The sequence below is a fragment of the Bacillus rossius genome, chromosome 12 (genome assembly GCF_032445375.1).
Source record: "Bacillus rossius redtenbacheri isolate Brsri chromosome 12, Brsri_v3, whole genome shotgun sequence".
NCBI classification, from domain to species: domain Eukaryota; kingdom Metazoa; phylum Arthropoda; class Insecta; order Phasmatodea; family Bacillidae; genus Bacillus; species Bacillus rossius.
Window position 1 is genome coordinate 11,598,125 of NC_086339.1, and position 22,191 is coordinate 11,620,315.

The 22,191-nt window shown below is 35.3% G+C and overlaps 1 protein-coding gene across 1 annotated transcript; it reads left to right on the forward strand.

Moving 5' to 3' along the window:
* Positions 1–348: 348 nt before the first annotated feature.
* Positions 349–20,999, forward strand: LOC134537529 (dnaJ homolog subfamily C member 3). The gene is made up of 11 exons (XM_063378051.1): positions 349–578; positions 762–872; positions 3,607–3,731; positions 4,139–4,213; positions 4,923–5,063; positions 6,483–6,664; positions 7,588–7,738; positions 8,511–8,703; positions 11,718–11,886; positions 12,760–12,869; positions 14,716–20,999. Exons 1-11 carry the CDS (start codon positions 500–502, stop codon positions 14,847–14,849), a joined length of 1,470 nt encoding a protein of 489 aa, XP_063234121.1. The 5' UTR covers positions 349–499; the 3' UTR covers positions 14,850–20,999.
* The last annotated feature ends 1,192 nt before the right edge of the window (positions 21,000–22,191 follow it).

The following is a 22,191-nucleotide window of genomic DNA, read 5'->3' on the forward strand; positions in this document are numbered from 1 at the left end:
ATTCGATTGTTAAAATCGAGCACTAGGTTACAGTTCGATTGTTCACTTAATTTTTATTTTTCTTCTTGGCATTCTTTTATAAGTAGAGTAAAATTCCTATTTCTGCATTTTTACCACTTTCTACGTTTACTCTCATGCAAGTGCATTTATTTGGCTTTCATTTTAATTATGTTTTCGCTTGTTTGCACATTACAAGTGTTCACTTGAAACTGATTCTGCTCTTATTTTTAATTTAAAGCTCGATTCTAGCGATCGTTCGATTTTTCCATTCCATTGATTAGTGACAGTGTCACCACACAAACTCTTATTTAAGGTAATTTAGTTTTGTGATGTTTCCACAAAACACAAACCAGAGATACGTAACACCACGTATCCAATCACAAAAGACCACGATCACCATGAACGGGAGGACTTATGAGTTTTGTTAAAAAAAAGTGTTTACGAGAGTAAAATTGTCATAGTTGTGACTTAAGTGTTGTGTCAGTTGGATGTGTGCGTGATGGATTGCTATCAGCAATCGAGTCTGCGTGTTTGTACAGCATGGATTGTTTTGATGATTTTAGACCTGAAATTAGATTGTAAGTGGTTTGGTTTTTCTCATTGCACCGGTTCTATTCATAATTTTCCCTATGTATGTTATGTTTGTAGTAGTTTTATATAGTACAAAAAAAATTGTCAAAACACTCGACATAATTAGAAGGCTGCCTAGGTTACTTTTGGAGATGTAAGGAAGTTGTGTAACCTCTGAATTTTTTTTTTAGGGTCGGAGGGTGCGTCTCAGGCTGAAATCAACAAACACCTCGAAATGGGAAGAGATTTTTTGAGTCGTGGTCAGCTTCAGGATGCATTGTCTCATTATCATGCAGCAGTAGGTAAGTTTATAAAAAATTGTTGGTGGTCATGTCATGTTCAAAAGGGCTTGCTAGAATATTTGTATGTGTCATTCAAGAATAACAGCTGTAATTAACAGGACTAAAATACTATTGTCATGTCAGTACAAAATAATTTGTTATTTTAAGGCAGGGAACCTCATGATCAACTTTTCTTTTCAGCGAACCCCAACTCCTTCAAAGAAAGTTATTTGACAATAATTGTGCCTGCTTTATATGGCATTCGTCCTGACTCACGGAACACCTGTGAGCCTGCCATGGAACCTCAGGTTGCTAAGTAATACTTTTTGGGAACTGCTGCGTTAGAGAATGCAGCGATATAAAATTCTGAAAATGGAATTTTTTAGCTAACATGCCTTTATTGGCCCTTAAAATGGGGTTTAGTATCTTCAGTGTTAACTTAATTTACAGTATTTTAAATTTCACTAGGGTTGATCAAAAGAGTACATTTTTAAGGATAAAATTCTTATAGTGCAGATTTTGTGCTTATTTGCATGATAGGTAACAGATAGGCCTAAAGTTCGAAAACATTGCAAAAAATATATATTACCTTAATGCTCAAATTTTGCAAATAAGGAAAGTTTTTGGCTTCTGAATTTGTTACAGTCAGCCACAAACACTTTGTTTAGCTAAGAAGTTGGTTTTGATAAGTTTGTGCACAGGCATGCATGCATTAAGAAAATTTATTCCTAATAGGGTTTATTTGAAATTTGTTTTGAAATTCTTTATTTAATTGTATGTAATATCCTCTATTAAAGTTATAACAAATGAAAACAAAGGTTTTAATTGGTTGCATTCAATAAAAATCTGTTTTTTTTCTTTGACATACACACCCCTGGATAATAAAACAGTTCCCTGTTGAGAATTTTCACAAAATCATCCATAACTCGCAAAATAAGAGGAAAGTATGTGAGCTTTTTGAAATTACTTATTTAATTTATTACTGCTCTTCATTGAATCTACATCGCCTCTTAATTCTCAAAGAAGATATGCTTGGGACAGTGAAAGACAAAGACCCACGTATTCTTTAACACTAATAACGGTCATACCTAGTTGTATGTTAAAAGTGCTAAACACTTTATTTTCAAGAATTAATTTAATTGATAAGGAAACTTAAGATTTAAAACTTTTTGATAGTATCTATGTACCAACAGCATATTTAAAAATTATTTCAATTTTTAGACTAATGTACTTTTTTCGTACAGGTTAATTTTTTAATATTTTCTAACTTGACAGTAGGTAAATATTTCTATTGGTTATTTTCTTTTGTTCTGAGATTTAAACACAATTTATTGTGCGAAATAATGTGACAATGATTTTTTCGTATGTGTTGTTTATTCGAAATAAAAAATTCTATAACCATGGCTTAAATACTATTATTTAATAAGGAATATGTCCTCCCTTTGCTTTAATCACGGCTTGAACTCGGTTCAGAATGGAGTCAACTAAATTTGTATAATTCTCTTGATTGCCTCCTCTCGAAACCATACTTGAACTACTGCTTCCACCATCTTGATTTTCATCGTACTATCCATCTTTTGTAATCTGGCCTTGCAGATCACCCACAAATTCTCAATGGGATTGAGATCTGGCAAATAAACTAAAAAAAGAAAATATTATAATTGAATAGGTTTTTAGCAGTAAATAATGGCTATCGTAAGGTTATGATTTGCAATCAAAACAACTGCCAGGAGTGACATAACAGTGTTGCCATAGCCAAAATACTAATTTTTTGTTATTGTTCACATTTTACACAATATAGTATGTACTGTATAGCAAGCAACTTAAGTTCAAAATTGGAGTATGGTATGGTACAAAATATATTTAAGAGAGATGACCAAGTCAGAATTGAATAATTCAAAATAGTGCATTATATACAGCATCACATAAAATACTTTAATTATGATATGTTGTAAAACTTGCAGCTGCAAATTTAAATAACCTTAATTATTTTTGGTTTGAATCTGCAAGGGAAAAGTTGTAAGAGAGAAATGTCCCACTTAAAAACACCTAGACTAAAAAGGCCCGTGCAAAGTAAAGATTAAATTTAAGAATTTTATTCAATTTTTTTTTCTTTTATTACAATGCAAAATAAGCAACTTCTCCACACTATTAGAATTCAGTACTCAAAACATAGGTTTTTTTTACCCATCCTAATGTTATTACTCAGTTCGTTCCACTACATAATTTTAAGCCTAAACAACTTAATTGTGAATATGTTTTTTTATCAGCTTTGTGTCGTGTACCAGTGCTACGTGTGATGAACTTTGGAGTTGTACACAAATTTGTGTCTTTATTATTTTGATGTTTGTTATTCTGACAATTGATCAAAATTCATTTAATGAATTTTAGTGGGTTGTGCATGGAAATAAACTATCAGTACCTATTAATTTTGTCTTATTGTGAATGTGTCAGTTCAATTGATCTAGGCTGGAAAACAACATGAGGCAATGTTATGGAGCTGTATAGGAAATGGCGTGCTTCTGTGTGGCTTCTCGAAAATATTTTTATATTCAACTTTGTAATTTTATAAGTTTTGTACCTAAATAACTGTTTCAATCACTGCCTTGGATGCTGGTCAGCTTTCAGGGTACCGAAATAAAAAAAAAGCCCAGTTAAAATGGTTCAACATGAGGGGGATTCACAATGAAATTTACATGAGGGAAAGTGAACAGGTTGTGTGAGAGACCGTAATAGTGCTTCGACGTCTTTGCAGAGGGCGACCCGAACAACTACCTGACCCACTTCAAGCGAGCGACTGTGTACCTAGCGCTTGGAAAATCAAAGTTTGCGCTTCAGGACCTAGACAGGGTGTTGGAACTGAAGCCAGACTTCACTGCAGTAAGTAGCTCTACTTAACACGCCAACTGCATCTCACCAATTTTTAACATCCAATGCAACTGTTAATTCCTATTCATTATTAATAAAAATTAGTGAAAATGAAAGGTGTATATAAACATAATTTTTTTTTCTTTGAGAAATCAGCACATCATATGTTCTTGTTATATCGCTTGAGTTTCCCAGCTTTGTTTATTAATTATTTGTGAGAAAAAAAAGTGTTAGTGATGTCTTGGAATTATGGATTATTTTACTTGTGAAATAAACAGGCCAACAGATTAATTTATATGCCTGATTTAAGAATTCATAATATGTTCACACGGATGTTTAAAGCCTGATTGAAGCATGAACCTCCAGCAAATTGTTTAGTTTTGACATTGAAATGCAGTGGAATGACATTGCTGTTCTAGGCTAGGCTTCAGCGAGGAGTGGTTCACTTGAAACAAGCTCAGCTGGACGAAGCGGAACGCGACTTCAGCGCGGTGGTGAGTGTCACATTCGTTGTTCCGAACAACTATGTCGTTAGCGTGGTTACACTCGAGACCTCCGGCTAGCCCATTATTGTTTCTAGAGTGCACATACATGAACACTTGAAAAGATTTGGTTTGAATACTGAAAAAAAAAAAAAAAAAAACATTTAAGTTAGAAAACGAAGGTTACTGTCGATGTTAAGTCTTTCACAGGGCCCTTAAAAAAACCTTAAATTTAAGGTATAATCTGTAAAAACTCTTAAACAAAGACAGATCGTGTGCAAATAATTGATAAATGCAAATATTTTAATGTTATTTTTTTCATGCTTGGCAGCAAACAATGCATGCACAGTACAATTTGCAAATTTTATGTTTAAAAAAGTTTTGAATTTGTTTTTCATAATTATTAGAATCTCACTTTAAAACTTAAAAGGTGTGTTTTATTTCTTACTTATAATTTATAAACTTAATTAAGTTAGTGATCAAATTGAATGTTAGGGGTGTAAATTTCAGATACATTATGCTTGGGTTCGATTTACATCTGTTCCAGAGATAATACTGGATAATAATAGGAGCTTATCTGTAAGAATTGAACTGGTAAACTGGTTAACTATTTAACATTTTTTTTGTGAGGTATTTTCTGATATTACAAATGGTTTTCTACCTTAACTCCTTAATTTTCTATTGCACAAGAGGATACGAACCATTTCTTCTTTTCTCGCAGCTCAGCATGGAAGAGAGCGACGAGGCTTATCATAACCTGATGCGAGTCACGCCCACTCGCCACGACATCGAGCTGGCGAAGGCGTACATCAGGGGCCGAGACTTCATCGCTGCCGTCGAGTTGCTGACCAAAATCATAGAGGTGAGTCACTCCTGCCATCAGACCTCCACTGGACAATCCACAACTTATTCAAAAGTTGCAATCACTGGCAGAAGTGCAGTGAAAAGTTAGTTTGGTCAGGGTTGCCGCAAGAATAGAAAACTATAAATGTTAAGGAAAACAAAAAATTGTCCCGGAAAAACAAAAAAAGAAGACGGGAACACCAAGCAATGCCTAAATTCAAATTTAAGAGATGCTCATGTATAACGTCTATTTTCACTGTCTTGTATGAACATCTGGCATAATTTTATTTGGTAGACATCTTTCTAATAAAAATCCCTTAGAAAGGGATATAAAAATGTATCTGGTCACAAAATAATATATACCTACCCAATCTACCAAGATTTGCTTAATTGCTTATTTTAAAGTAACACAATATCAAGGAAATTTATCACAAGTCTGGAAAACTTGAAACAGTAAAGTCAAGTTGTTAGAAACCCTGCTTGGGACTTATTAAAGGTTTGCATTATTTAGAGCTGAGTATTTTAAAATTGCATTACTTGTGTCGCAACTACAGGTTTAAATTTTCATGTAATCATATCTATCTTAGTTTTATCATTTCACACCATGTTATCTCCAACACTTTGTTTTACACCATTAACCCACATTTTCCATTTCACTGTATAATTTTTTGAACACAATTTCTTTGTCCTTTGATAGTAAAAGAAAGTTTTCATTATAGCACATTTATGATGGTAATTTTTCCCCCCCTTTTTGGATACTTATTGAAGTCATGAGCACATAAAGATTCTCACTTACTTTCCTGATGCACCAGTAATATACAAGTTTTTACAGCTTGTTAATTTAAGATATATTATTCTAGTAGATTATGTAATGTTGACAGGTGTTTAAAGAGCCAACAACTTGGATTTATTAATTTTGTATAAAAATTTGACTGTTTAACAAGTACAACAGTTACAGAAGATGGCTCTTTACATAAACTACAGTAAAACTAAGCTGCGATGGTGCATCATCGACATTGATCACATTATAAGTATCACTACTTCCATATCGGAACAACGGCTTAACCTCAACGGTGCACGCGCCGTATGAATCTTAACTGCAGCTTCGATGGGATATCGACTGACGATCGCACACTTCTCCCTCCGGGCTTTGATGTCGGGCTGCAGCATCTTCTTGGGAGGCTATTTGTTGCCTCTGGCCTGTGGTGGCAGCAGCTAAGACCTCAGTTTTCCCGGTGCGTTACCTGGATTTACCATCAACATTAGCATTTGCCAAGGGTCGTTGCTCCCGCGGGCCGTTTACCTTGCGGCGCGGGTTCAGAGCTTTGCCCCCGAGAACTTGCCGACACGCACCGCATTCCGCGACCAGCGCGTGGGCAGCTCGAGAGCCCTGTCCACTTCGCCTCGCAACTGTGTGACGCGCGTCTCTTGTTTGCAGGTGTGCCCGTGGTCATCGGAGCTGCGTGAGCTTCGGGCCGACTGCCATGCAGCGCTCGGCAACATCCCGTCCGCCATCTCGGACATCCGCTCCACCACCAAGCTGCAGTCGGACAACACCGTCGGCTACTTCAAGCTGGCGACCCTGCACTACCAGCAGGGCAACGCCGAGGAGAGTCTCAAGTGAGCCCCCGCCCCTTCCGGGCTCCGGCGACCTTAGTGGTTCACTGCCATGTTGGCCTTTTTCATTTCCTTGTAAAGGCTATTCCTGTAAATCAAGCTCGATATCTCTTTGGCATTTGTTCTTGGTAGCAGTTTTTTTGTCACCAGTTGTTAGCTGAACGTTATTTATCGAGCTGAGAAGTGTCGCTCAAGTAATCAAAATTGTGAACACTGGCCTGAATTTTTAGTCACCCCGATTAGACAACGCTTAGTACGTAAATGTCTGCTGAAGTTGCCACGAAACATAAAATGAAAGAGAGTTATCATGATAAACTTACCGTGCAATAGCTTTTAAATCAATTTACTTATGGAGTGTGAGTCTGAGTCTTAAGTTGGAATGGTACATTTGCAGGGATTGAAAAATTGTAAAAATAAATTTTTTTTAAACAAAGGTGCCCTTAGTAGGATCAGATCACTTGTCTCCTACCAAGGTGATACAGGTTAGATTCTTGACAGTGACAGGCCCAGATTTTTCACTAGGAGGAAACATGGCAGATGTTACCGTGAGGTAGTTGAGGAGATGCCTTTATTCATTCACAGTTCATTTATGTATTCATTCTCAGTTCATTTATGTATTCATTCTGTGCCCTTTGTTAACTTAAACTGGTATAAACTAATAATTGTAATAGCAGAAAAATAAGTTACACACTTCAATGACTTCACTATTTTCAACTCGTTTCAGGAATGTCGTTTGTACATTGCACTGTTCCTGATCCAAAATGTTTTTTTTTTTTGTATAAGGACCAGATTAGTAAAAGGGACTGAAGGGAGAGAAATACGAGTTTCAAACTTTGTGTAATTTTGGCTGTTTTTAATTCAGATTTTTTTTTAAAAAAAATTTCTACACACACATCTACAAAGTTTATAAATGTATTTTCTTTCAGGGAAGTGCGTGAGTGCTTGAAGCTGGACCCGGAGCACAAGGACTGTTTCCCGCACTACAAGAAGGTGAAGAAGGTGGACAAGCATCTCACGGACTGCCGGCAAGCAGTCGAGGCGAAGGACTTCCAGAGCTGCATAAATGCGGCCAAGAAGGTGTTGGAGCAGTTTCCACTTTAAGGCTCCATCTCTCACGATGAGTTGGTGATTCCGTTTTCTTGTCTTTGTTTCATTTGAAGGCTTTTTACGATATCTCTGTTGACTTGTCTTCTCTTAATTGTTTTCAACAGATATCCATTTAATAAATATTATATAATAATTATGATCACCTACATGAACTTTTACAGTTTGAAAATAACCTTTAGTAAATATCTTGTGATAAAAATTAGTGACCTAACAAGTGCAAGATACTATCGGAATAAATTTGCAGGAAACTCCCTTAATACATAGTAGGGACAAAAAAATAGAATTACCAACTCTGCATGTGAAACTGAGCCTTAACATTGTGATTTGTATTTTGAAATTTGATTTGAATTTTGTTTTCTAGCAATGTGAGAAGTTTTTACATGGAAAGTATTTCTTCTTGAAGTAATCGGCCACTGCCTCTGAAAATTAAGGTGCAAAGTAACTCTTTTTTTTGAGCTGTGTATTTGACAGTCTCATATAGAGACACGTAATTTGACAATTGATTTTAATGGTAAATCTAATTTTTTTTACCTACGTTCCGGATGGGGACGGGCAAAGTGGTATTGGTCGTATATTATCTATAAATTGCGATAAAACATTTTGGTGTCGATTAGTATTAAAAATGACTTAAAGTCTAGAGCTTATTGCGTATTGGTTCTTGTGGTCACCCGGGGAAAGGATAACGTGGCAGTCCCAGTCTCGGAGGCAGGGGAAACACGTTGGGGTCGGTGGTCGGCCGCAGGTGCTGGTCGTGGAGCCCAAAGTGCCGATGGTGGTGTTCGAGGCGAAGCGCAAGCTGTGCCACTGCTACCTGCACGGCGACCAGCTGTCCCTCAGCGTGCAGAGCTGCACCGAGGCGCTCCAGCTGAGCCGCAGTCCCGACGTGCTGTGCGACCGCGCCGAGGCCTATATCAACTCCGACCAGTTCGACGACGGTGAGTCTTCGAGCCGTGTCCCGCCCGGAAATTTGTATTTGAATTATATCCTTTTATTTCTTCATAAAAGTTGAGACAGTGTTTTTTCCTGTTTGGAGTATACTATTTTTCTGGAAAATATTACCTTATATTTCAACAGAGATGTATTCAGAGGGAAGACATGAGACACATTGACCTCCCTCCACCCTCAACCTTCACCAGAAGTATAAAAGATGGAATGGATAAAAAGGTTTCTGAAGTAAATTTTAGGCTATTTTTTTAGGGTTGTGCGAATGTTCGGTATACCGATACCGAAATCGAAATTTTGCTACTTTCATTTTCGATTTCGGTAAGAATTTCATCTGTCGAAGTTCGTTTTTAGCGAAATATTTCGAGCCAAACGAAAGTTCAATAGCTTACCGAAGTTCGTTTGTTCTAGTTGAAAAAGAACTCGTAATTTAATAAAAATGTACAGTAGAATACCGGTACAATAACGTACCTTATTATAAAGTATATTTCACTTTAACGAATTTTTTTTAAGTCCCCGCCAAAAATCGTATCTTCGCCATGCAAAACGGTTTCAAAGTATAATATTTTCACTATAACGTATAAATTCTACTAGTAGCGTGGCATTACTACACCAAAATTTACTTAAACTGGTAAATAAATTTCCAGCTAAATGATTAATGTAGTAGAACAAAGATACACAAATACCACCGCAACGTATTTTCTAACCTCTAAATTCTCAAAACAAAGTGAACAAACAGTTTCGCGCACAACCATAGATTATACCGCACGTAGTATGCGACGTGAGCAACACAACACCATTCGATACATCGAAAAACGGAGGTTTGAGAGAAGTATTAATTATTTAGACAAAAGTGTTACGCTACGCTAAAAATACTGTTTGATGTCTGTGCCGGGATTGTTTATTGTTATTGTTGAGTATATTATCAGGTTACGTTATTTAGACACCGCATTGTATTTGTGCAACAATATGAATGATCCTGGAGATAAAAAAAAACGAAAGCAATTCACGCTTAAGGAAAAAGTGGATATACTCAGAGAACTAGACAAGGGGAAAAAACCAAGTCGCAGTTGCGAATACATATGGCATTGCGGCTCTCCTGTAGCTATTTTTTTTATATATATTTTTCTCTTTGTAAAGATATGTATGCATGTTTCAGTACTAAGTACAAAAACTTGAGGTACCTGTAAGTACTTAGCACTAAGATTCTACTGTAATGTCTTTATATGATTTGCTTGTTATTACTAATAATGTAATAACATATGCAAATCATATAAAGACATTAATTATAAAAAAGATTTCCATTAAGATTAATTTACGTGGTGATGAAAAAAACTCATGTTAATGAAAATACGGTAAAATCATAATTTGAACAAACATGGCAGATAAAGTAAACAAAATTCAACCGTGATTACAGTAGGCCTAGGTATCAAAACAAAATCATGCAATATTTGAAAAATTACCTGATTCATTTGCTTTCAAACAGTAGTGTAGGTACTATATTCGTAAAACATACATTCCAGAACTGTTAGTACACTATTTAGTATTTACCGTATACACATAAACAAAGAACGTACCTACTTTTATTCGCGCACAGCCAAACAAAAACATTGTCGTCTGCTTTATTTAAATTTTACTTACTCTGACTGGCATATAAAATCCTCATAATATACAGCCAATTAGACAAAAAGGTCAACAAGTCACTGCGTGTAATGACCACTTGGCAGCAACCATTTGTTATGTTTTGTTTTGACCATGTCCCTTGCCTGGTCTACAGCTTCCTGAGCTAGCCATGTGTGACAGTGGTGCAAGATGGCGGCCGTTCCGCAGTAGTCACGTATTTTTTCATCAGTACCATGCACGTGATAAATATATTATCATAGACTGCGACATTACGACTGTAAAGGAAATAGTCTGTGCGCTGAAAGATCTGGATTGATTCTTGAAATTTACGAGTGACATGGGGCTGTGTTGTGTGGTCTAGGGCGGATGTTGATTATATTAAATAGTAATTTTTATATATACATCAAAAGGTACCAAAATGATTTATGTAATAGAATTTATTACTGAAGAGCAAATTTTGGGGCACTTTTTTTCTTTGTTAATTAAAAAATTTCGCTTAACTTTCGTTAAGAATATATTTATCTCATAGAAAAATTCATTTTCGTTTCACTTTCGCGAAACTTGATAAATTTTCTTTCACTTTCATTTCGTGTGGATAAAGTCACTTTCGCACATCCCTACTATTTTTATATTAAATACTTAGCAAAGACAAATGTTTAACTGTAAATAGATTATTCCGATCTAATATCTTGACTCAGTTATTAGTATCTAAATATTAAGTCTCGTTCCTCCAATTTTACAGACTTCCTGTGCCCCTCAATCCTGTATCAGCTTCTGTATTTCAACACAGTAAAAAAACACGAGATCATAAATATTTATTGTAATAGTGAATCATTAAAGAATGCCTTACTTTGCCAGAAAAATCCAAAGCGCATGGCTTTTCAATGTCGGTTAAATAAGTGTGGAAAAGTAAATAGCACATATACACAAGCTTATTTTAATCTTGAGATCATTGTATGTTAGGGTGATTTTGTAGTTAAACCTACAAATAATTCATGAGCAGCCAATCTTTAAGGTACCTTGGGTAGAATGCACTGATGTTTTTTGCAATCTAATGAAAAAATAGTTGGGAGGAACTTGGATTATTGTACAACTTGTTCCGAGTAGAAATCCTTAATTACCTACCTATTTGAAGTAAAATGTTCAGATTCAAGATCAGAACGTTTTCATACTTAGATGTGTGCAATTCGAATTGCACACAGTTTGTTTTAGTATGCTTTTCATTGATACCAAAACATCAATGGACCAACTGTTTAGTACTTACCTGTGAAACTGTTAAAACTCGACATAACAAAAAAAAAAAATCCACAAACACTGTGTTTGGAATGCTGTGTTTGAGCTTGTTGTGTGAAACTGAGCTGTGAATTATGTTTGTTGCGTGCAGCAATCAGGGACTACCACGAGGCCATGGAGATAGACGAGAACTTTGCGCGAGCCAAGGACGGCATGACTCGAGCACAGAAGCTCCAGAAGCAGTCGGAGAGGCGGGATTACTACAAGATCCTTGGTGTCACACGCAGTGCCAGCAAGCAGGAAATCATCAAGGCGTACAGGTATTGTTGTGTCGCAAGTTCTCTGCGAAGAGTTTTAAACAAGGATGTTTCAAACATAAACTTAAATTATGGACAAATCGACAAAGAGTTTTTAGCAATTTTATTTGCTTGCAAAAAGTTCCATCAATACGTATATGGACGCGAGGTTGTCGTTCAAACAGATCAGCCACTGTTGTAAGTAATGAAGAAAGACATTCACAAAATTCCATCCAAAAGGCTTCAATCCATTAAACTTAAGCTCAGCATATACAAGCATATACATAAGTTTCAAACAATGTGTTTTTGCAGCACTCAGCTAACAAAACTACTTTGAGAATTTTAATTGTTCATCTTAATACTAATTATTTTTTGAATCTATAAACTGTTTTCATCCCTTGCAGCTGCTGAAGTAATTTTAGTTGTGTCCTTATGGTTTGTTTTATTTTGTGAAATTTTGCTGTTGATTCCTGTGTCATAGTTTAAACATCATACAATAACTATTAAATGGTTGGTATTTAATATTAAATGATTAATTTGGTTTCAGCTCTGATTCAACTATCATTTTTTTTTAGCTAAGTTACACATATTTTTATTAACGTAGTAACATTTTATGAAAACCTTAAAAATTCTGGGGGAAAAACCTGTAATTCGGTTTTGCCAATTGAGTGACCACTGTGTAGTAAATTTTCTTTGATGTTCAGTAATCTGGAAAAATTGCTAATCCAGCATGACTGTGGTCACAAACGTATTGAATTAAAAACTTCACTTTCTCTCTTGGGAAAAACCTTACAATGGAATTTTTTTGTTAAATTTTTATGGTTTCATAGTTGTAAATTTTGGCACAAAATTGTTCATTTAGACGTACATAACTAGCATAGTGTGTGCAACTTTCAGAAAAGCTGCCCAGAAGTGGCACCCAGACAACTACCGGGGCGAGGAGAAGAAGAAAGCGGAAAAGAAGTTCATAGACATAGCAGCGGCCAAAGAAGTGCTCACGGACCCCGGTGAGTGTCGCCTTGCTCAGTTCTGCTCCAGCGTTGTTTGATGGCAAGAACGTAGGTTAGACCTTGCTTAAGAAAAAGACTTTATTTGTGAGGTAGTGGCAAAAAAGAGCTCATATAAGCTCATGAGACATAAAATTAGTCACCCCTGGAGAAATCATACAAACATTATTTAATACCATATATCATATAACTTAGCCTCTCGACATAACTGCCTGGATTCGGTTAGGAAGTGAGTCCACAAAGTTATGCAGATATGTCGCATCCAGGTTAAGCCACTCTCTGAGGATTTGAACATGCAATTGCCAAGTGCACCAAATTGCAGGGATGGTGATGTTAGCATTTTACCCGCAGTTCCAACATGTCCCACAGATTTTCAATGGGGTCCAAGTCAGGTGATTTTGCAGGTGAATCGATATGTAATAGAGTGGGGGAGTGTTCAGAAAACCAGTCACATGCATCCAGCCCGATGAACTTTGGTGTTGTCATCTTAAAAAATCGGGGTATACTCTTTATGCAGATGTTGAGTGAAAGGCAACATCTGATCATCTAGAATGTTTAAATAAACATGCTGGTTCATGTTAGTGGTCACCGTTTTGAGCGAGCCCAATCCATGATACGAAAAACACCCCCCAAAACATCACAGACCCATCTCTGGCTTGAACCTGACCTTGCACACATCCAGGATGAAATGCTTCATTTGGCCCTCGGTGCACTCGACAACGTGCGTCATTGGAATACAGGCAAAAACGTGATACGTCTGACCATGTTACGTTCTGCGAGTCAGCCACTGTCCATTGAAGACATGCAGCTTTCTGTGCCTGTGTGAGCAATGGCCTCTTGCGAGGTGACTGATTATAAATGTTCATTGCATGCAGTTCCCATCGCAATGTTCTCTCAGTTACAAGCGGGGATGGACCTCATTCGCTGACTGCAGCAATTCCTGTCGGGTTTGAAAGCGATTTTGATTCACAAGCCGTGAAACGCTTCTCCAGTCCCTCTCAGTCAGGATCTTTTTCCAACTACAATTTTGACGTAGTGTTTCGTGGCCACGTGTAGTACACCACTGCTTGTAGACACACAGAACAGTCCAGTGCAAAACACCAACAAATCTAGCAACTTCACGCACCGTATGGGCACGGCACTCTGTCTCATCCTTACATCCACCCATGTTGACATACACTGACCGCTTGAAACATAATGTCTTTCTGATCGCCACTGCCTTATGCTCACGTAGAGGCAGTGCACATGCAGTTGAGGCCTTTAACCACGTCTGTGTATTATCACATCAGTTGTAGACTGCTTTTATTTACTTTAAATAATAATAATATATAATAATTTTTTGCACATAGTAACTAATTATTGACGTTTTTAAATAAAAGCCTGATATTACGAATATTACGAATTGAATTTTAGATTTGAGATTTTGCCTTGCATTTATGTGGTATGCTGTGTACTAACTTTCATTTCGCTGACTTGATGTAAGTTTTTGGACATACGCCATTGCTAAGAACTTTTTCTGTTGAAGAAAAACTAAAAAATAAAAAATAAAGAAATAAATAAAAATACCCAAAAAAGACAAAAAAAAAACACAAAATTAATTAGCAATGGCGTATGTCCAAAAACTTACATCAAGTCATGCACTCCCATTTACTCAAATCTTTCAAAGATAATATTTCATTTCGCTGTTGTTGTAGGTTTTTTTTCTTCCCAGTTCACCATGTAATCTTGTCTCTGTGTAATCATAGGAGTATACGGAGGAATATGACTGCAGCATTTTAACTGTTGTCTACTGCCCATGACGTTCCTGCGGAAGAGTCGTTCTTGAAGTAGCTTTCATTGTTCACAGAGAAGAGGCAGCAGTTCGACCGGGGCGACGACCCGCTCGACCCAGAGTCCCAGCAGCAGAACCAGGGGTTCAACCCCTTCGCCCAGCACCACTTCCACGGCAGCCCCTTCCAGTTCAAGTTCCACTTCAACTGAGGGCGCCGGCCCCCGCGCGCTCGTGGGCAACTAACTACCGTACTTCTCCCTCCCCTCCCGACCCTGGAGGGAGTGTCCGGCGTGTGCACGGAGCTCGTTTGCGCACATCTCGATGAGCGGTCGAGACCGAGCTGTCCCCTCGTCGTGAGTTCACTACCGACCAATCATGCCGCTGACGGAGAAGCATTACCAAATGGTCCAACTACTTGGACCAACCGTGCAGAAATTTCACAAATTAGTGTCGGGTCGGTTCCAAAAGAATTCCGATTCTGGATTTAGATTCTGATTCATCAGATTCCATATTCTTTATGATCATGCATGTCTGGCTCCTCCTATTTGTGTATGCTAAGATACATAAACCTGTTTGTTATTTACTAATGTAATTACAAATTATATTTATTATTTACTTACAGCACTTTAATTTCATTTAAGTACCACAGAGCTACAAAATAAATTAAATTGTGCAGTAAGACTTAAAATTTAAATCACTGGAGTTAATAAAAAATATGTATTAAAATTAATAAAAATATTAGTAAAGTTTCTGTATTTTTTACTCTGTGACACATTTTTTTAATTGACTAAATTAAAAATTGGGAGGTACCTTGTTCACAACTTAATGAATGCAATTTTGTGGCAATGACACGTGTAGTAAGACAGTGTTTATTTTTAATAACTTTTGTTATTACATAAATTGGCTGATTGTGATGTCAGTGTTCATTAGTTTATGAATTATAGCTTTTGATAATCTGTTTTTAAATGAATCCTAATAATTGAATCATGTTTTTCTGACAAAAGACAATCCTAGTGTATCAAATGGAAATAAAAAATAAAAATAATATAAAAAAAATTTCAAATAATTTTATAGTTATGTGACAGGCTAATTAATTCATCATAATCTTGACTAACCAAAAATCGATATTCATTACCCAAGACTCTGTTTAAATAAAATATTTAAAAAAATAAAATAAATTGAACAAGAATCCATAAAATTGGCCCAGTGGCCAATGGAAACAATATTAGATGTAAAATCTTGTTTAATAAGGAATTGCTCGATTAATGGAAAATTTCCCAAATACTCCTGTGAAAATCCTCACTTACGGTTTAAACATACCATCTTTGGTGCCCCACCAAACATGTTAGTCCGAATTTCAAAATTTTGCTGTAGAGTAATTGTCAAGCATCTATCCCACAACCAATGGGTGCAGAATACTTTGATACTGTTGGAATTTATGGAATCGACCCAACGCTTAAACCTATAACAAATTTGACTTTGTCTGATTGTATTTTATTGTGGCACAGCAGTTTTTTTTATTTTTTGTATTGTATTCTGAAATTGATCATCACAGATTTTAGTTTTTCATATGTATAATCCTTTATTCTTTTTTTTATATAGAAAATATGGTTATTTTATTTTAGGCATTTTTACTTGAAGTAATTACTAAAGCATCACAAAATTTATATTTGTGACTAAGCATTCATTATATACTATGTGCAAAAATTTATATCTTTTAAAATTGGAAATGAGGAATGTGCATGTACCTGAAATTTCCTTGTATCTGTTTAAATACCAGGCGGTTTATAACCTAATGGATTAAATGTTATGGTCTCTATACATGTCAAATATTAAAATTTCAAGTCTAAAATATGGGTAATTTATAGACATTTATAAATGTATTTTGTTTCAAATAGGTATAACTTATGCTTAAATACCTACTATACCTGACTTGATGTAAGTTTTTGGACATACGCCATTGCAATGGCGTATGTCCAAAAACTTTCATCAAGTCATGCACTCCCATTGCACAAATCTTTCAAAGATAATACCTACTATACCTACTTACACATGTATAGTCCCAATATATTTTCATTAAAAATTTAAGTGGGGACTTAATACGAAACACAGCATGTATTACCACCTCGTAGTCAGCACAACCTGTTTATAAATTATTAATGTTCAATTGTAAGTGCCTTTTTGGTCCGAGAATATTGTACTGATAATATTATTTATTTGTGCCAATTGCTGTTGGACTTCAACATAACGTTTCGATCATTTTCACTCCGAAGATAGTGAAAGGCAGCACACAATGCAAGCTGCAGTGATGTGTTGAACTGGTGTCTCATTTCTAGCCACCTGCAGCTGTGGTCTGGTTGGTGCATGCATAGTAGCGTCAGTATCAATTGCTTGTCGGTGTGGGGGCCGAGTAGCATAGGTTTCATCTGCACATACAACAGTCCAAAAAATGTAAACCATATGTTTACTAGTATTAACCAGCCATCTTTTGATCGAGAAGTTTACTATTATAGTAAAGCGATGCTCAGTATTGCAGATTTTTGTACAAATGTCGCACATTGTGGTTTCTTTTAATTTATCTCAAATTTACAGTCGGCACATTATAATCCGGCATTCTTCGGTTCTGCGCATTCTTTAATTTGGCGCCGATCAGAGCCACTTGTGTTCAGATTATTTCGGTTAGATTCTGGCATTTTTTTTTTACTTCGACTGCCAAGTTGTGCCACTGCACTGCCCACAAGTTTATTTCCCCCCCAACTAAAATTCTGAAGAACTCATAAATTATGTCTTTAATGATCATAATGATTTTTTGAAAAGGAGATCCATATCAGGGATGCAACATTATGTTAGACTTCTTTAGCCCACATTTTCAATTTTTCTTTGACGTTCCAAGTAAAATTATATTTACCTTTGTTAATCCGGCAAAATTGCTTATCCAGCAATGATGTGGTTTTCAAAGCGCTTGATTAAAGAGATTTTTACTGTAATGTTTTTTAATTGAGTGCCAAGACCAGTAATACCAATCAGTAAAGGTTCCAATCAGAAACTGAATATCAAGGTATTGCAAACTCATATTAGAAAAAATTTTAACATCTTATTTCATATTATGTTCTGTGGTCTAATGATGAATGTTTCTATCCTTTGAAAGATTTTTAATTTTGAGGTTTTTGTAAGTTGATGTGTTTATTGCAGAGCTGTTAGCTGTTTCCTGCTTCCATTCTGTATAATGGTTTTTACAGGTATAATGTAATTTTTCATCTGTAACAAGAATTTTCTGTAAAGTCAAAACCAGAATATGCAAATTTTAAAATTGTAGCAGTCTTCCTGGTGGGGTCTTGTTTATATTGTGTATGGAATAATGAATTGTCTGTTTTGTGTGTGTTTCAAGCTGGAAAGTAATTTAAAACAAAACAAAAAATTCATAAATTCAAACTTGCACTTCGAACTTGGAAAAGTGTAATGTAAATACTGTATCTCTTAATTTGTGATGGAAGAATATGTTAGGAAATTAATTGAATAGTTTTAAAAATAAAATATACACTAAGCCACAGACTACCCAAAGTAGTATTTTTGGGAATATTTTGTAAACCACATTTTTTTTTAATGTGTTATGGACATCATTATATTTTTGTTTCTTAACATGAAAATTGCATTAAGATTGGTAATAATCTAATAATACAGGCTGGACAGTTTCAATGGTATATTATAACAGTTTAATTTAGACTATTTACAACAAATAATACATCAAATTGAAGGAACTAACCTAGGTTTTCTTACAAATGTTCAGTATGTGCACCTTTACTTATACAGCACACATCCAATATAACGTCCAGTTCATCCAACACTTTGGTTAACACGTCCAGAGTAATGGAATTCTTCAATTATGTGTCTCAAATCTGACAACTCATTAGGTAGCAACGGAACGTACATACAATCTTTTATAAAGCCCCAAAGGAAAAAATTGCATGGCATTATGTCAGGTGAACGTGGAGGCCAATGAAAAAGAGCTGTGTCTTCTCGACCATTACACAGAATCCAACGGTCGGGGACTTAGACGTTCAACCACTCTCGTACAAGGAGATTCCAATGGGGAGGGACTCCATCCTGTTGCCAAGTAATGTTTAAAGGTTCACTGTCTACTAATTGGGGAGAGAGCCATTCTTTTGTGCTGCAAGTGAGAAAACAACAAAGCAGTATTTGTGCATGCGCTTTTGTAAAACTGTTTGAGTTATTCTATAATTGTGACCTTAAACACACACAATACAAGGCTCATAGTTGATATATTAAATTTTATAAATGGGACATATTTTATGAACATAATGTACTACACCCCCTTTCCCCACACACACTTTTTCCCATGGTCTGTCTCTTAGCGAGGTTGCTTGAGACAGGAACACACAATAACATGGACCAAGAATATTTAGGAAGGAATCAGCCATGATAGCCTTTAGTAAGGACATCCCAGCATTGGCCTGCAATGATTCCCGGAAATCAGGACGGCCAAATTGGGATACAATCCCGGTTACTCTGTAATGCAAGTATAATGTCTTACGATGGTGCCACCTCTAACCGTATTCTATGTAAATATCATTTTAGTTTTAAATCTCGGTCTTGCACGCAATGTTGATTATTTGTTTTTTTTTCATTGCTTTTTTTTTCCAGAGGGTTGTTTCTAAATGTTTAACTCAGTACCTCCCAACAGATATTTACTTAATGTAATATCATGTACATAGTATAGTGTGATATCACGCACCTTTTTAAACCCACAATATTACGCTAAGTGAAAATATCTGTTGAAAATATTTGTGACCCAAAATCAAATGCAAGGGAGGTATCATGTAAAAATTTTATAAATTTCCCTTGAAAAAAGTAATGAAGAGAAAACAAAAAATCAACATAGCTTTTGAGACAGAGCCTAAATATTATATGTTAGTTTGTAAGATACCTTCATGTGATTGTGAAACTTTTTTTTTTCCAGAGGGATTTTTCATGTGTGTCTTCAGAAAGGTTATGACAATATTCCAATGTTCGTATCTGATTTCTTATGCATATACAGAGATTATGCTAAGTGCAGCTCACACTTAAAAGGTGGATGCAGTAGTTTCTTGCAGAATTCAAGCACTTCCTCAACTTACACTTTCTGTTTTCAATGTATCCATTAAGCACTTAGTGTGTAATTTTATTTGTAGTTTTTGAGCTCAGTAGCCACAGTCACTCTTTACGGAATAACTGGTCCAGCTTGTAACCACAACAGAAGTTCACATTGAATTAACTTAGGCTTTTTTTGTGCTAGTGCAAGTTTGTGTGACTTCACAGTAAAGTAGCAAGTGATTACTGTAAAATATACATCTGCTTTTGACATACATAGTTTCATGGCAATATTAAAAAGTGTTTTGAGCAGAATTTTTTTTTGTCATTAAATTTGAAAAATGTTGAAAGTTACATGCTGATTTTAACTTTCTTAGCAAAATTACTACTTGTAAAAAATTTTTTTTTTATTGTTTATTATTATCACCATTATGAATATAAGAAGCACTAAAAAAACATGTACTAATAATTGTGTCAATTTTAACCTTTTTGAACCCCTGTGTATTTTATTAGTTTTATTTCCAATCATTGTATATTTTTTACTGGATGTTATAAACTGCACTGCCACAGAAATCAATTTGCCTATATAATTAATATTTGTCATATATTTTCAAGTATTTGGAATACAAGACTTTTAATTGTTTCATGTGCAGCATAGAAATGTGGATTTGGTAGGTTTATTTTCTTTCGTAATCTTCTCCAAAATCATAGTTCTACATCAAATATGATAATATACATATTTACATATCCTAAAATCCACAAGGTTACCAACTACCACAAGTAAGTGCTGTACATGTAATATATACATATTCCTGTCTATTGTATCTGCTGGTAAGACAGTCTATTATGGATGAAACAGTGTTTTATTATAATTATGCTAGAATTGTGTAAGTGTAAGTATTTAAATTGGTTACTTCCAACACTCATGAATTTTTTTTAATTTGACTCTGTGCCATAACAACAAATTGACATAAAATCTGGTCGACGTGTGGGATTTTCGATTTTGGACTTGAGAAGTGTGAAATGTACAAACTTGAAACTTACTATTTATCGTAACGAGTGAACCGTCTTTGAAATGGTTCTATGAACTAGTCTCCTGCGACTAATACGAGTATCCGTCAGGACGGATGCTTCACTTGTGTGATATTTATAATGGTGTGTGTTGGAAAGCTTGTGTTGCCGTTATGTTTGAAGTTGTGCATGATGTAGCATTATGTAAATATTATATTAAATATTTTGTTGAATAAAAATTCATATTTTGTATTGTTGAAGTGCTTTTTCTTTTTCCCTGTAGCATTTGTGAATTTTTATATATATATTTTTTTTTATTATTATTTAGACACGAAAGCTTCAAGACTAGCACAGTCATGCAATCCACTTGATTTAAGATCTATGGCTTTATGGTGAAAGAGAGAACAAGTCAAGGAATTGGGGAAGTGAAATGAAACTTCAAATATTGAAAAGTCTCGTGACTACACTGAAACAGGTCACAGTATCAGATCAAATGAAAAAAAGCAGAATTGGCAGTAAGGGCTTACAGCTGGAGTCATGTCAGTACTATCACTGGTACAGCCGTTGTACTCACTCCTGAGGTAGTTAGCCTGCAGTTGTTACAACTGGACCTTGGTCCGGGCCAACCAGTGGCTCACGGATAGACAAGATTTTATTGTTTTACTTTTTAGTCCAATTTCATTTTTAGATCAAAAGATTTTGATGTACTGTTTTTATTTTTATAAAAGTTGTATCACTAATATAGTGATCAATTTATTGGCTGCATTTTTATGGGAAAAAAACATTGGTAATAAATTGCTTTAAAACAGATTCATTCAGAAAAATAAACCACAAATGCTCGCTAATTAATTTTTAAGTGATTCAATAAGAGACACGCAATAAACCAGAAAATTTTAAATTTTCTGATTCCTGCACATACTAATACAATTTTTTTGTCCAAAAATGAGCATCCTTGAATTTGAAACATTAAAATATTTTTTTTTATGATTTCAATTAAGTTTTGTTAAATTCTTCTTAGTTAATTCCAAAAATCTAATTTGCATTTAGGTGCTATATGGTCTTATTACATTTGCATTTTGGTGGTATCCTGTGTTTTGACATGCTTTTCAGGGTTATTTTGGTTTTATTACAATTCATCATACAATCTTGTCCCTACTCATGTGCCATTTTTGAAAGGAAGTCGAGCAAGCTATGCTCGTTCTTGCAAAAATTTCAATTTGTAAAGTATACTCATCAATTGCTATATATGAGCTCAGGGTTTGTGAAGACAGGGAAGCTGTAAAAAACAAAAAAAGTGTCTTAAAAAAAACCTTGTTGTATAACAGTAGCTATCAGTAGTTTTAATTAGGTAATTATCTAGTATCTTAATGTCAAACTCATATATTTTTAATAGTCCTTAACAAACTTAAGGGATGTAAACAACTGTGTATTAATTTGAAACAACATATGAAA